Source organism: Limulus polyphemus, unplaced genomic scaffold (assembly GCF_000517525.1).
Source record: "Limulus polyphemus unplaced genomic scaffold, Limulus_polyphemus-2.1.2 Scaffold2668, whole genome shotgun sequence".
Lineage (NCBI taxonomy): Eukaryota > Metazoa > Arthropoda > Merostomata > Xiphosura > Limulidae > Limulus > Limulus polyphemus.
In genome coordinates this window covers 91,962-106,341 of record NW_013668278.1, presented here as the reverse complement: position 1 = coordinate 106,341, position 14,380 = coordinate 91,962, and the positions used below count along the sequence as shown (strand labels likewise).

The 14,380-nt window shown below is 28.7% G+C and overlaps 1 protein-coding gene and 1 long non-coding RNA gene across 2 annotated transcripts in view; one reads left to right on the top strand and one right to left on the bottom strand.

The window, feature by feature from the left end:
* LOC106467575 overlaps positions 1 to 4,379 on the top strand; it is a 9,854-nt gene extending 5,475 nt beyond the window's left edge. The window contains exon 3 of the mRNA XM_013927937.2: positions 4,269 to 4,379. Coding sequence (XP_013783391.2) covers positions 4,269 to 4,379 — 111 coding nt within the window. The remainder of the gene's footprint in view (positions 1 to 4,268) is intronic.
* Positions 4,380 to 5,881: 1,502 nt separating this feature from the next.
* On the bottom strand, positions 5,882 to 13,336 carry LOC106467579. The gene is made up of 3 exons (XR_001291342.2): positions 13,235 to 13,336; positions 8,254 to 8,337; positions 5,882 to 5,917 (listed from the first exon to the last, which is right to left on the bottom strand). It is a non-coding gene; the product is annotated as an uncharacterized LOC106467579 (long non-coding RNA).
* Positions 13,337 to 14,380: the final 1,044 nt, after the last annotated feature.

The following is a 14,380-nucleotide window of genomic DNA, read 5'->3' as shown; positions in this document are numbered from 1 at the left end:
AATCTTAATTAAGATTATAATTTTTCTTAAAATTTTACTTACTCAGTTAGTTGTGTTTATAAACCTGCTTAGTTTTAAATACATACTGATCCCATCTCTAATAAAGGTTCATGTTCAAGACATAGTTAATTTATATGGGAGTTTTAAAATTTGTTTTAGTGGAAATCTATATTTTTAGTAATTAAGGTTGTTGAGGCTGAGGTTCATGTAAACCCAGTGAGAAAATAGGGGGGGGGGTGATTAATTGACTCCTGTTTGGCAAACTCAGATTGGCATATGATTTCATCCATATCTTCTTGTAACTGTCTATTATACCTGAGAATGCTTGTTTTGAGTTTCACTTAACTACATGCCTCCTTTTAAAAAGGACCACTGTATTTCAGTTTCACACATGAGAATTGGAAAAGAACAAATACTTTATTTAATAACAGGATTAATGGGAGGATGTAGGAGCATCATTAATGGTTAATAATATGCTGTCTCTAATTCAAACAGTTATTTTGCTGTAATCACCGAGAACAAGACAAAAGATAATTTAAACATAACAAGGGTCAACCAAAGGTAACTGTTTTTAATATACTTGTACAAAATTGTTATTATATGACTGTGTAGCACTTCCAATAGAGAATCATGTATTTTTAAAAACACAAAAATCCTTCTGCATTTTTATAAAACAACGTGTACAAAATGGCATGAATTCAATGCAAAATGTATTCCTATTCTGTAAAATAAACTACACTGGAAATAACATACGGTAATTACTTACTTAAGAATGATCTATGAAGAGTATGATAAGATTTCAATTTGTTCTAATTGGGGAATCTGCTTTATAAAAGTGTGCTAAAACCAGATTCTACTCGAAAAAACTTGTTGGTAATTTCACTGATAGACATCTATTGTTATTCAATAATCACACTTGAAAGCACTAAGTAAACAATGCAAACTTACATCTTTGCCTACATATAATGAAAAAATATTCTTTAAGAAATAAGTGAACACATTAGAATTATCTCATCCACTGTGCATTTTAAAAATAAACTGCACACACACACATCTGAAAAAAAACTTTTTTTGTATCATTATTAACAGGACTATTCCAATTGCTTACATATGTAAAATGTTTCATGCCTCACTTAATTTTGTCTTTTAAAGTCCTTCAGTCTAAGTGGTTCTTTTTCTGTAATCAATTATCAAAATAACATAAGCAGTTGGACAAAATGTTACTGATATTAAAGAACAAGTATTTATCTACATAAGTTTCTTTAAAACTTTGTGTAAACATAATTTTTTCGTTCTTAGCACAAACTAACATAATGGGATATCCAAACTGTGCCAACAGTGGGAATCAAACCCCAATTTCTTAACATTATACCCCCCAAAAAAAATTACACTACTGAGCCATGAGGGGGCCTTGCATTGCAATTTTAATACAAATAATCACATGTGAATTAACTAGCTTTATTAGTATTGATAGCAAGATATTTTCTTTTACATAATAATAAAATTTAAAATTATTACCAACTAAAGTTACTACCAAAGATAAAGTTTAATATAATCCACAACAAGTAAAAGAGCTCCACTATTACACTCTTAAATTTTTTGATAACTTATTATAATTGGGCATAACACTTCAATAAAGCTCAGGAAACATATAACACGAAAACAATTATAATTTCATTATCTAAATCAAACTACAAATCTTACATCTGCATATTTGGTTGTGAAGCTATAGTTATTTCTGCATAAAATCTCAGATTATGAGAAGAAAATATTAGTAGTATTTAAAATACATACTGTATGTAATGTTCTTAATTACATTTAGACTTTTGTAAAAAAAAAAAAAAATTTGTAACAAGGAAAGTTTTTCACACTAACATTGATGAATATTTTAAAAGCTAATAGTTTTTTCATTCATTTGTTCATTGAGGTAATCCTTTATAATAAATGTTTGTATTTTAACAACTGCTAACAAGTCCAAAGCTTATGCTTTCACAATATACAGCTTACAAATGGTTAAACACATTTTCAAACTTAACAGCTTTTGAAACAAGAATGCAGTAAAGTACGTATTGGTCTACATAGCCTCACATTTTTACAGAACTTCCAAATAGCCTTCACTGACCTAACTACACACTTCTGCAGACATTAATGGCATTGATGAAACATACATCTTGGAACTATATTAATTGTTTCTATGTATGATCCTTGAAATCAGTGTAGCTGAATGGGAGGTGTAAACTGTGCATCTGCTGTGCCTCACAATCACACATTCAGCAATATTATATCCATAACTCTCAGGTTAATAATTTCATATGGCCAATCCAGCAGTTGGACAGAGTACTGCCCAATACTTTTTGACAAGTAAAATGAAAAATGGCTCAACTTGCTGGAAATAAAAACATATGCCAATGATGGCATTAGTTTCCAACTATGGAAGAAAAACTTTCAACAGCATAGTCAAGTACACTGGTCTAGTGAGTCTTTTTTATTAAAAAAAAAGGGGGACTGTTGAAATTTTGTCATGTAAAGGAACAAACAATAATTTTTGGTCAGCACTACATATACTCTTAAATAGTGTGAAAGTCCTCATTTCCCTAAATATGAAAGTTATGCCTCTAAAATATTCAATACAAATGGAATGTTGTATCATAAGAGTGCATGCTACTCTTGAAGAACATACTGTTGTGATTACTTAACCCATTCAAGAAACAGATTCTGTAGGCACTCTGTGTTGTCTTTGCATTTTAGACCCATCTGTTGAAAAAATCTTGAGTCATAGTATACTAATAGGTACTTCACCTGTTGTCATTCACTTGCAGCCACACTGTTCTTAAAGCCTTAATGTTAGGCATTTTTTTTATATCAAAATAAATCATTTATACATGTTAATCCATTCAAAAACTTTTTATCAGTTTCACAAGCTAGTCAAATAAAGTTGAATGAAAACCTTTTAGACAGAAAACAAAAAAAAATTATGAAATTTAAGTAAAATATAAATAATATAAATGGCTTTTCAAACACCTATTTTTGCAATTACACAGTTAATAACAAAGTTTTCATCATACCACCTGTTTAATAGCCATACTTTGACTAATAGCTACCTGAAATGCAGCACGATATTCGTACGAACTATGAAATACTTTTCAGTGATACAACTAAACCAAAATACATCAGATATATTTGAAAGATACTAAACAAATGTTTATACACTTTTCTCTAATAATTGTGTTTAGTCAGTTGTTGGTTTTCATAAAATAAGGTACTAAACCATTTAGTTGGGATGATTTATATTTGGAAATTCTTAGTATGGGTTTTTGTTTAGAACTAATATTTCTCAAATTAGGAGTTCTCTGCTTAATATGTATCATTTTCTTTATACATTTTTTCTCCAATTAGCATTTTTCCCACAGATTCAAATCCATACTACAACTATAACCGAACCAATGGTAATTATCTTAAATTGTGTATTGTTATACATTTGAAATGTACATGCACAACCTCATGATAAGGTCTGAAGACCCCAATTTTATTTCACAGCTGATAAACAAATCTCAATATATGCAGTTTTATACATTGGTACAAAACTAACTGATAAATATTTGTTTTTTAGAATAACTGGATCAAACAAATTAGCCATTAAGATTCAAATAACGGGAAGTTCTAAGAAATTATATGCAGAGCATGAACAAATCAAACTTTATCAGGAGAAATAAAGAATGGATGTAACTATTTCACTTTGAAATGAGAAACTTTATTCCAATATCACATCAGCACAAGATGAAACCTGATTTTGTATTACTCAGCTTTTCACTGGCTGTGCTATAAATCATAATACGTATAAAACAAACTTCAACAACCTCATATCAGCAACTATCAAAGTAAATATGATCAGGTCACAACATAAACAATCAGCGGTATCTAACCAAGAATTAATTTTCTTTATGATTACTTAATCTTAATCTCAATCAAAACTCCTCGGGACACCATTTTACTACATGAACTAAATAAAGACATGTTACATTTTTAAGTTATGAAAGGGTTACAGCCATGATATCCATGCAAGCTGATATCCTGAGTATTAGTACACAAATGGTATCCATGTCAATCAATGAAGTGGTACACAGTAACTAAAAACTAAACTAAGGCCATCAAGGTAAGTACATCCACAAGTACACATATTTATCAAAAAGCCAGGATAAGAGCACTAAATTACTTGAATATATTAGTACACAGCCAAAATTTCTAGACATGTGTTAACTATTATACAGGCTCCAAGAAGTCAGTGTATCACTATTCGAGTAACCTTGTATGCTAGCACACGGTTATACAAAGCCAGGAAAGAACAACTAAGGCAACCTTTTGTATTGGCACACAACTGAAATATCTAAATATATGTAAATTAGTTCATATACATCCACGATATAGAGCCAGCATAGAACTGCTAATCTTGTGCTTTAGCACACAGAGATCCATTATTTACAGTCAGTGTAGAACTGCTAATCTTGTGCTTTAGTACACAGACATCCATTATTTGCAGCCAGTGTAGAACTGCTAATTTTGTGCTTTAGTACATAGACATCCATTATTTGCAGCCAGTGTAGAACTGCTAATCTTGTGCTTTAGTACACAGGCATCTATGATTTAGAGCCAGTGTAGAACTGCTAATTTTGTTCATTAGTACACAGACATCATGATTTAGAGCCAGTGTAGAACTGCTAATTTTGTTCATTAGTACACAACAATCTATAATTTAGAACCAGTGTAGAACTGCTAATTTGGTTCATTAGTACACCGACATTCAATCCAGATAAAGCCAATGTAGAACTGCTAATCTTGTTCATTAGTACACAGACATCTATGATTTAGAGCCAGTGTAGAACTGCTAACCTTGTGTATCAGTACACATTGCACAAATCTAAACGAGGAATTTCTGAAGTATTCAAGATCCTTAGAAGGCCAAAATGCTCATGAAGATGATATAGTGGTATCATTTAAGAAAAATTAATTTATTCCTGAAGACAACACTGGTCAAAATTATGAAACTTTATTGACACACCCTAAAATATAATCTTTCCAAGTAAATTTCTTTCTTTCTTCAAACAAAAGTAATATGTTTCTTTCTACCATAATCCAATGAATTCAGAAAGGTATGTAACTAGGAAAAAATTAAATGCACAAAACCTGTAAAGCATGAACCTGCTTAAATGTTACTTCTTTAAGAGAAAAGCTGACAACAAGAAGTTCTACATAAACCACTTGGCTGGTGATATCTTAGAAGAAAATTTATCACTACCTTCATTAAAGAAATTATTTTATTATAAACAAGAAAACCACCATAAATGTCTAACTGTAGCATATCTCTAAAGTGAACATTGTCATTACTGGTCAAGATAATGGTCTTAACATAAAGAACATTATCCAGAATGGAAATTAGAGAACCAGAGTATTTTAACAAAACCTTTAGATTGCCCAATGCTTAGGAAAAACACTAAAAATTTGCTTCATTAAAACAAAATCAATTGAAATTTTTTATTCATAAATTGTGCCACCAAAAGAATCAGAGGATGGACAAATATCGTGTCATTTCATCTCAAGTATTTGTGCGTGAACTTGGCCGTAACATCTTCTTAACACAAAAATATTTGGTTACAGAAACCACTGAATAAAACTAATTCAGACAACATTTACATTGCAATTTCATGCTGATAGATAACACAGCAAAACAAAGAGAGATGGATAGAGAAAAAAACTACCCTTTACAGCATCTAATTCATTCATGTGAGTTAATAACTGATGAAGAGCTATATATATATTTAAATATTTCTGTGAAAAAATATACCTGTAAAATATATAAACCATGTTTTATATGAATAACACTTACCACTTTATTAACATCATCTTGGATTACTTTCTTGACCTGCCAAGAAGAAACATTTACAACATAAGCACTTAAAACAAAATAGAGTAGTTTATAAAATATGGAAAACTTCCCCTATGTTAATTATGAAAGATTCTAAGAGAACATATCTGTTAAATTGTCTATACATGTCAATTTTAAAATTTATCTTTCTGTAATTAATAAAGCTTAAATAAACTTTTATTGAATTAGATATGAAAAAAGGGAAAGACAAAGCAATATCTTGAAAATAAATAAGAAAAATACTTATATCTTCTGTAATTTAAACAAAAACTATGCAATATAAACTTGATCTGACAAGTGACAAATGACTTGATGATAACAAAAGTCAATTTAGAATTCACACCGAAGGAAATTAGTATGAATTGATCATGTCAAAATAACTAAAATGCAAAGTGTTAATGAGTGTGTTAATCAATGGTAAAAAAAAAAAACATTAACTGGAAAATAAATACATTTCAATCATGTTATATTTTTTAATAATGTACATAACATTCGAACCTTGCTACAGATTACAAAATTACTAGTTTAATATTGAACAAGTAAAATCTCTATACGTAGTTTTCCTAATTTAGACATCCAGTTAAATTGATTGATGAGTTTGAGAATCTTAATGACAGTGACCATTATTAATACTTAAGTAACAAGTTATCTTATATAGGTATAAATTATGCAGGTCATTTATTACCAGTCACTTTGAAAACAGTCTTACTTTAAAATAACATGTGTATGATTCATCAAGTCAATGTGTTAAATAGACTTAACTGACATGCCAATTAACGCTTTCCAGCCCAGTTGCATCATTTCAGCCACTTCTGCACATGCATTCATAAAGATTAAAAAGTCAGAAATTAAAATATCCAACACAGACACTTCAAACATAAACCATTAAATGTTTTTACTCTTCAATAAGATATTTTTGTTAATTTACAGCTTATAAGAAGATAAAAACAACTACATGGCATAATTGTATTCTATGCCATTATGTAAGCCAAGTTTCACATATGCTTATTAGCAATAATACAATCATAGGCATTAGCCAACTATGTTTAAATAAATTTTGCAACAAAATGTTTTGTATATTTATGTTTACAAGAAAATAATTAATCACACTTCAGATAAAATGTTGGGTTTGAATAAAATCATTTTTTCTGGAGCGTGATTAGTCTTTTTTTTTTGTAAATGTGGTTTCAATCTTCCAATCCGCTCCAAAAAGTTTAAAAACTGATATGTTATTCATATTGTTAAAACTAATATAATTAGATATTTACTCTATTTATAAAATTAACTTTTTTGAAACAGCTGTACATAATTTCTAAGCTTTTAGAAATTATGAAGAACTATTTCAAAAATAATCCCCCTCTCAGATTTCTAAGTTCATATCTGGGTAAAGTCTACAATAAGATACCATTAGTGTTAAATAAGAAATGGGATTTTTTTTATAAAGAGAAATGAAACTGCTAAGGTACTTAATTCAGTAAAATAAACAAGCAAGCAGGGAAACCAGTAAAATTAAAATTATTAGTTATAAGTAGCACAAAAAATAAAACCATAAAATAGATTTGTAGATATGCAATCATGAAAAGCCTCTGACATAATAGCCACACTTATAGATTTACAATCCATAAGGGGGCTTCATGTCAAATAGACTGAGAAAGAAAATTCCAGCTTTCAAAGGATATATTTATGATTTTGTTAGCTTTGAAGGTTCAAAGTTGTAAAAACCAAAGTACAATGGATTGAATTTTACAATTTTTGAAATTGATAGTTTCATAAATTCACTGTTTTTAAGCTATTTGGGCTAGAAATGAGCAACAAACATGTTAAAAAAAAACACAGCTTTGCAGCTTTGTTTTGTATATTGACAAGTTTTAATAATGAAAGTGGGAAGTTAAATATTTCTATTTCCCTTAAAAAAATCAAAAATTTGAGGGGGCAAAATTGAAATTAGAATTAATAGTTTAAACTTCTTTTTTTACTTTATCCAAAACAAAATCCTGAATCTGAACATTTCACTTACAGGTTATTTTGTAGATAATTTAAGGAAAAAGCTCAAATGTCACATTGCATTGTTTGAAATGCAGTTCTTTTTCCTGCAAATTCTCTCAAATTTCAATATCTTACATAAAATGCTTCTTAACTACAAAAAATGTAATGGTTTTTTAGCACAAAAGTCACTGATCTAAAACTGGTCATTTCACATATTTGTTATCATATGTTTGAATCTTAACATTTGTTCAGTAAATTGTTTCTAAGATACTTTTGTTTAACACAGTAACAACAAAGTTTGTATACTGATCTATGCACAAACTGAAAAACTATAAAAAGGGACTCACTTTGAGACCCAGGTAAAGCAGGAAAATCTTCATTATGTATGTGAAATTCACTGGACTCATTTGGTGGTTGTTTGACCATTCCAACTACAGAATTCAGAAAGAAATGCCACAATCATATGCTGAAGTCAAAACAGTTAGCATAACTTCTTTACAGTTACAACAAGTTCATACATACTTATTAAAGGAGAGCCAAGAGTAGTTGTACCACAAACAGACTAAAAAGAGCAATTATTTTTTGATGAGAAGTAACTTTTTAATTATAATAAATATGATTATCATTAAGATTACTATAAATGAATCTCAACCAACCTCTAATATTTCCTGATATCAACTTATTAGCATTTTGAACACTTATAACATCTATTATTTTGGTTACTTTTTTGCTCACCCTCAAAATATTTTAAGCTATAACTATAAAAATGACAACTGTCAATAGAAATAAAACAAGAACAACACTTGTTGTCCACCTTTAATCTTCAACTATTTTTCTGAAGATAACCGTGACTCCAACTCATTATCTTTTACTGTTCAACTACTCTGAACTTGAAATGCCAACAACACATGATATAAATGTTCAAGAAACTACATTCCCTTCAAAAAAGGAAGCGGGTCACTAATATCCTCCAATTTTTTCTTCTCACAATGGACATTCTTAACTAAATTCCATGGAACCAAATACATACTTTCTAAACAGTATCTAGTTTCAGCATCAGAAACAACTACTATTTCAGCAAAAAGGTAATGAAGCTAAGAAGTACTTAGAAGTTACTAAACATGGATTAACTGATAAAATTATAACAATGGAAATTTATCAAGGAAAAATAAACCTGTGGAATTCAACAGACTAGTGAGAACGAAAATGCAGAACATGTAGTAAAAGAATTTGAAAGGATTAAAAAATATCTTTAGTTACTGACCTTCCCTTTGAACTTAAAATCAAGCAAACCAAACTAGCAAAAGAAGCTTTTTAATTAAGAAAATAAGGTTTTAAAACAATAATCAGAATATGAAAATAGTTCTGGAAAAAATGTTGAAATAATCAAGAAGAATGTGCTTCAGAAATAATTAAATGATTAAATTTATTCCTTTACAGCAGATACTATTATTCTAGATATTAATGATCATTTCATAGTACATGTTAACATGTCTTCTTTAAACACTTATACTGAGGAAAATATTCATTTAAATAAACTTAGAACTTTGTACTGAAGATTTGTGTATTCTAATGTTCTATTTGCACTGTTAGATATACACAACTGTTTCAGTTTAAATATAATGCAAATGTTACGATTTAGATAATTTATATCACACGAGTGTTAAATTTAGTTATTTTTAGATGCAATAGTTTATTGCAGGTTTGTTTACATAACTGTTTGTGAACCATACATTGTGTAGTTTAATAGTTATGAATTGGTGATAGATATATTATTGCATCATGTTACTAGAGCCTCCTACATTTTTCACATTGTTTTAATTGAGTATTATTGCACCATATATTCTGCTAGTGTGTGGAATGTTCTAGACCTCTGTTGGGATATAAATACACATAAAAAATTTAGTTCCACAGATAACTCTAACTTGTGTGATTGTGAGTGAGTTTAATCAAAAAGAACATATAGTTGTGATATTTAAAGTGAAATTATCACAGACTGTATTGTAATAACACAGTAGAGAAGAGTAACTCATCTTGTCAAATTGTGTTCTAAAGTAACTGAACCAACCTGTGTGAACTTCAATGAAAAAATAAATATCATTTAAAGCTCTGGATACAACTATGATAACCAACATTGTTACAAACATTTCTATATACGTTTCATTTGTTAAAATACATTATTTTAAAATAAGTGGACTGTGTGCTATTTATTGTTGAAATTTATTGCCAACAAGTCACAGGCATCTACTGTAAAGAATCCAGCCCATACATAAAACCTGACATGCACTAATGTTTTGGGTCATAAATGCAAAGAAATTAAGGTACATATGGTTACCTTCACCATTTTCTGTGAGCACAATAAACCTTCCTTTGTTTATGAAAATAATGGATAATCATAAAATTTATTTTTAACATGTTGTTACTCTGGCATATAAGAATTTACAAAGTGAATGATTTTAGTTTTAAAACTGAAATTATCACAAACATATTAATAAGTATATATTTTATACAAACATTGGAAAAAAATTGGTGAAATTGTGACAAATGGAAATAATCTGAATAAAACTATTAGAAATTCAAAATCTTTACACATTTTTAATGTTTCCTGGATAGGTAGTTATTAATATCCTTGACTTTCTTCTTCTCACGGTGGAAATACTTAACCAAATTGCATGAAACTTATTTAAAACCTTACTAAATAACTAGTTTCTTTGAATAATTAATTTATTCTATCATTTTTTTATGATCTGAAATTTCAAAAATTTTGTTGTTAAACACCCTTTTGAAAAAAACATTAAAAGTGTCTTTTCATCTTAGAACTAATTTTTTCACAACTTCAGTTTAGCCCTATGTGCATAGGGTCAGAGGTAATGTTTACTCTAATTTACTGCATGTATTTCCATAAAATGTGGCTATCTTTTAGTAAAGTCTGTTGTACATAAGAAATTACATTTCTTAATAGAATATTTTTGATAAAGATTTGCCTGTGAGTTTACGAATTCAGTCTGGCTCGGACTCTGACAAGTCTCAGTACAAGGTAATTTTCATGTTTTAAAAAAAAAACTTTTCATCTTAAAAGTCTGAACAATAGCAAGTTTGTTTCAGTAAAACTTTATACTTTCTCTAATTTTTTCTATCCTAAATATGACTGCAGCAAAATGTAGTGAAAGCTGAAAAATATGAAATCAAAAATACATTTTATTCTAGAATGACTATAGACTGTAACAGAAATTCATTTATCCTAAGAGCTTTAAGCCTCATCCCTTTCACATGCTTTCATTTAATTTTATTGATTTATTGTTCTTTGAACTTAGTCTAATTACTAAACTAGTGTAAGAAACCCAGCAAGAGCATAAATCAACATCTCATTAAATTCTTTCGTTCATCTCTGTTGTTAAAAAAATCCATGCATTAATTTTCCCATGAAATCAAAAGTTACTGCTCACACCACTTTCCATTGATATAAACTGTTTATAATCTTCTCTATTCAAGGGTATTTAAAATCTGCCAGTGGCTACTTCAAACCTGTGCTTCATTAGTGATTGTTTGGGCTACATATGATATTATAATGGGAATGAAGGTCAGCTATAATAAAACTTTAAAAAAAAAGAAGGAAAATTGCAAAAGAAACAAGACATGCCTACTTGTATTCTCAGAAGATGATAGTTTTTTAGCAAATAAATACCTGTGTTTTAAGATGGGCTGAAAAATTCTAAAAACTTTATAAGTGCTTTGTTTAACCTTCTAAATATGAGTCTGTCTCTTCTCTGCATGTCACAATGTTTCAAGGAGTGACATTCAAAATTTACTTTAAACAACTATATTATCAATGTTTATCAATAAATTTAGCATGAGAGTGTAGTTTATAGTTCAAATTTTATACTATTTAAGTTTTAATTTATTATTTTCAAAAGGAAAATTTAAAAAGCTTTCAATTTTTATTTCTGTGTGTCACGTGATGCGTCTGTATCCTGAATTCTCCTTTTAGTTTGTATAACTAATATTATAGAAGCTACTCTGGCTGACTTATCCTAGTCATAATTTTTAACAATTCTAAGATTAAATTTCAAAGGTTAACTTCTCTGTTTGTGAGAAATGAAGTTTCCCAACCAATGAAAGAAGCCAACTAAAATTTCAAGACAGTTTTCAAAACCACATATTCTAAATTGACATACATTTTTTTTATCTAATAGAAAGAGCTAAAGAACTAGAAAAACAAAGGCTTCGGTAACTACAAGTGCATCAACCAGAGTTGTTTGTATGCATATGTAAAGTGTATGTAAATCTGCTGATGTGACATGATGCTCTTAAGAAACTAACATCGTACAAGCCATGCAATAAAACTATAAAATTAAGAAATATGTGTGAAAAGATAACAGCTGAAATTCTGAAAATAATGACATTTAAAATATGGTGACAATTCATTCAAAGATGGAAAAAAAGTATTGTTCATTTTATTTCACAATATTAAAATTTTACAATATTATTATTTAGCTACAGTTTGTGTTATGGTATAGAAAATAAAATATAAATATAATAGGAAGTTCAAGAGATTAAGCGAATGAAATGTATCAGACAAAAAGAACTATTTTTATTCTTAGCATAAAATCAGCTTGCAATCAGTAAATGCTTTAGAAATTCAAATTTTTGCATACTACAGACTTGTAATGTTTATCAAAAGCATGCCAAGGTTGTGATGATACACTTAGTAACTTAGTGTTCTATCTATCTTCAAAGTATCTTCATTTTCAAGGTTGTGTAAAATGACCAACCCATGCTTGGATGGTTAAAAGTGAGACTCCTCAAAGCTGTACAATAATGCAAGTTTGAAAATATTTTTTCCATTTTTCTTTAAACAAAAATATTAATTCTAAAATATTTTTGAGTTAAAAGCTGTTGAAATAGATAGAATTACTATATTTGTTCTTAAACTTTAAAATTGGATCTGCAGGTGTGCATTCAAAACCAAAAAGGTGCTTTGTGATCTGGAAAGAGTTAAATACGTTATAAATGGCTTGTTTCATGAATACACTAGTTTTACACAACAATTTATGACACTCATGCTATGCTAATTTATTACTAACTTTTATCATTTTTGTGTAGTTTTAATATAGTCTTTTTTTTCCTTCTGTAACTGAAAATATGATTCATGTTTTGATTGAGTCTATCATGACATCTGCTTATTTGCCTAAAAATCAGATATTAACATGATTTTGTCATGACTTCTATAGTTACGCATGCTCTACTTTGTAGCGTATTATTACTTACTTTAGTTTACTGTTTTTTTGTTGAATAAACTTTGAACTTTAAGATTACTTTTTAGCTTACCATAAGGTGGTCTACCTTGGATGATGCTAGGAGCTAAACTGGAGGTGTTTGATTCTTGAGGTCCTCTGTTGGTCAGAGATGGAAACTCAGACAGATCTAGAGCTATATATTAAACAACAATAATGCCTGTCAATAATTTAGTACATTTTCCTTTGAAGTAAAAGCATAACATTACATGCTAATTTTAATATGCTACTTTTAATTAAAATAATTACTGTAACTTCAGTGATACTGCTCAAATTAGAATAACATATTATGGCTATTAAAACACATTATTTTTAAGGTTAAAATCTTGAAACCCTATTTTTACTTTTAACTAAATTAAAGATTTATGTTAACAGAGTTCAGAAAAAAATTATAAGAATTTCTTTTTATAATTACAAATTCTAAGTGTTTCAAATTTACTTTCAAGGTTTATTTCTGTAGAGAAATAGCTCTAGTTCAAACTGAACAGGTCAGACACAAGTGCTTCATTACATAATAAAATTACAAATGCAGAGTTGATTTTATTGGATCAAAATTTCAAAATTAGTATTATGCTTTTAATACAAAAATCATTTGAAAATTTATCACCAATAAATATCTTTCATGGTATAAAAAACACTATTTCACTTAATAAGTTAAATACACATACAAGAAATTGCCATAATAATAGAAAATAAACACTACAAATAGAATTGTGCAGGACCGAAAATAAGAAAGTATCATCAAATTATATTTACCATTATTTTAATAAACATTTAATATGGAAGCATGCACTTTGAAAAATTTTGCAATCAGATAATTATTTTGTTTTTGTAACATAACAGAATACTAGTACACAGACTTATTCAGACTTCTGAACTATGTAGGCTTGTACAAAATCACTCTAATTCTCTTTAATTGATTTTTGTATACTGTCTACTAATTTAAACACATCCAGAGACTTCAGACATGACTACTTTAGTGCTCCTATCCTGGCTTTTGGATAACTGTGTGTACTACTGTACGAAGTTAATCTGGTAGTCTTATGATAGATTCTGGGTGACTGTGTACTTGTTCACATTATTTATAGATTTGTCAAAAAACTTGTACTGTGTTTGTTGTTGACAGTGGAATTGCATTATGTCTAAAATACTCTTAAATGTTATTATTTTAAGTTTTTTC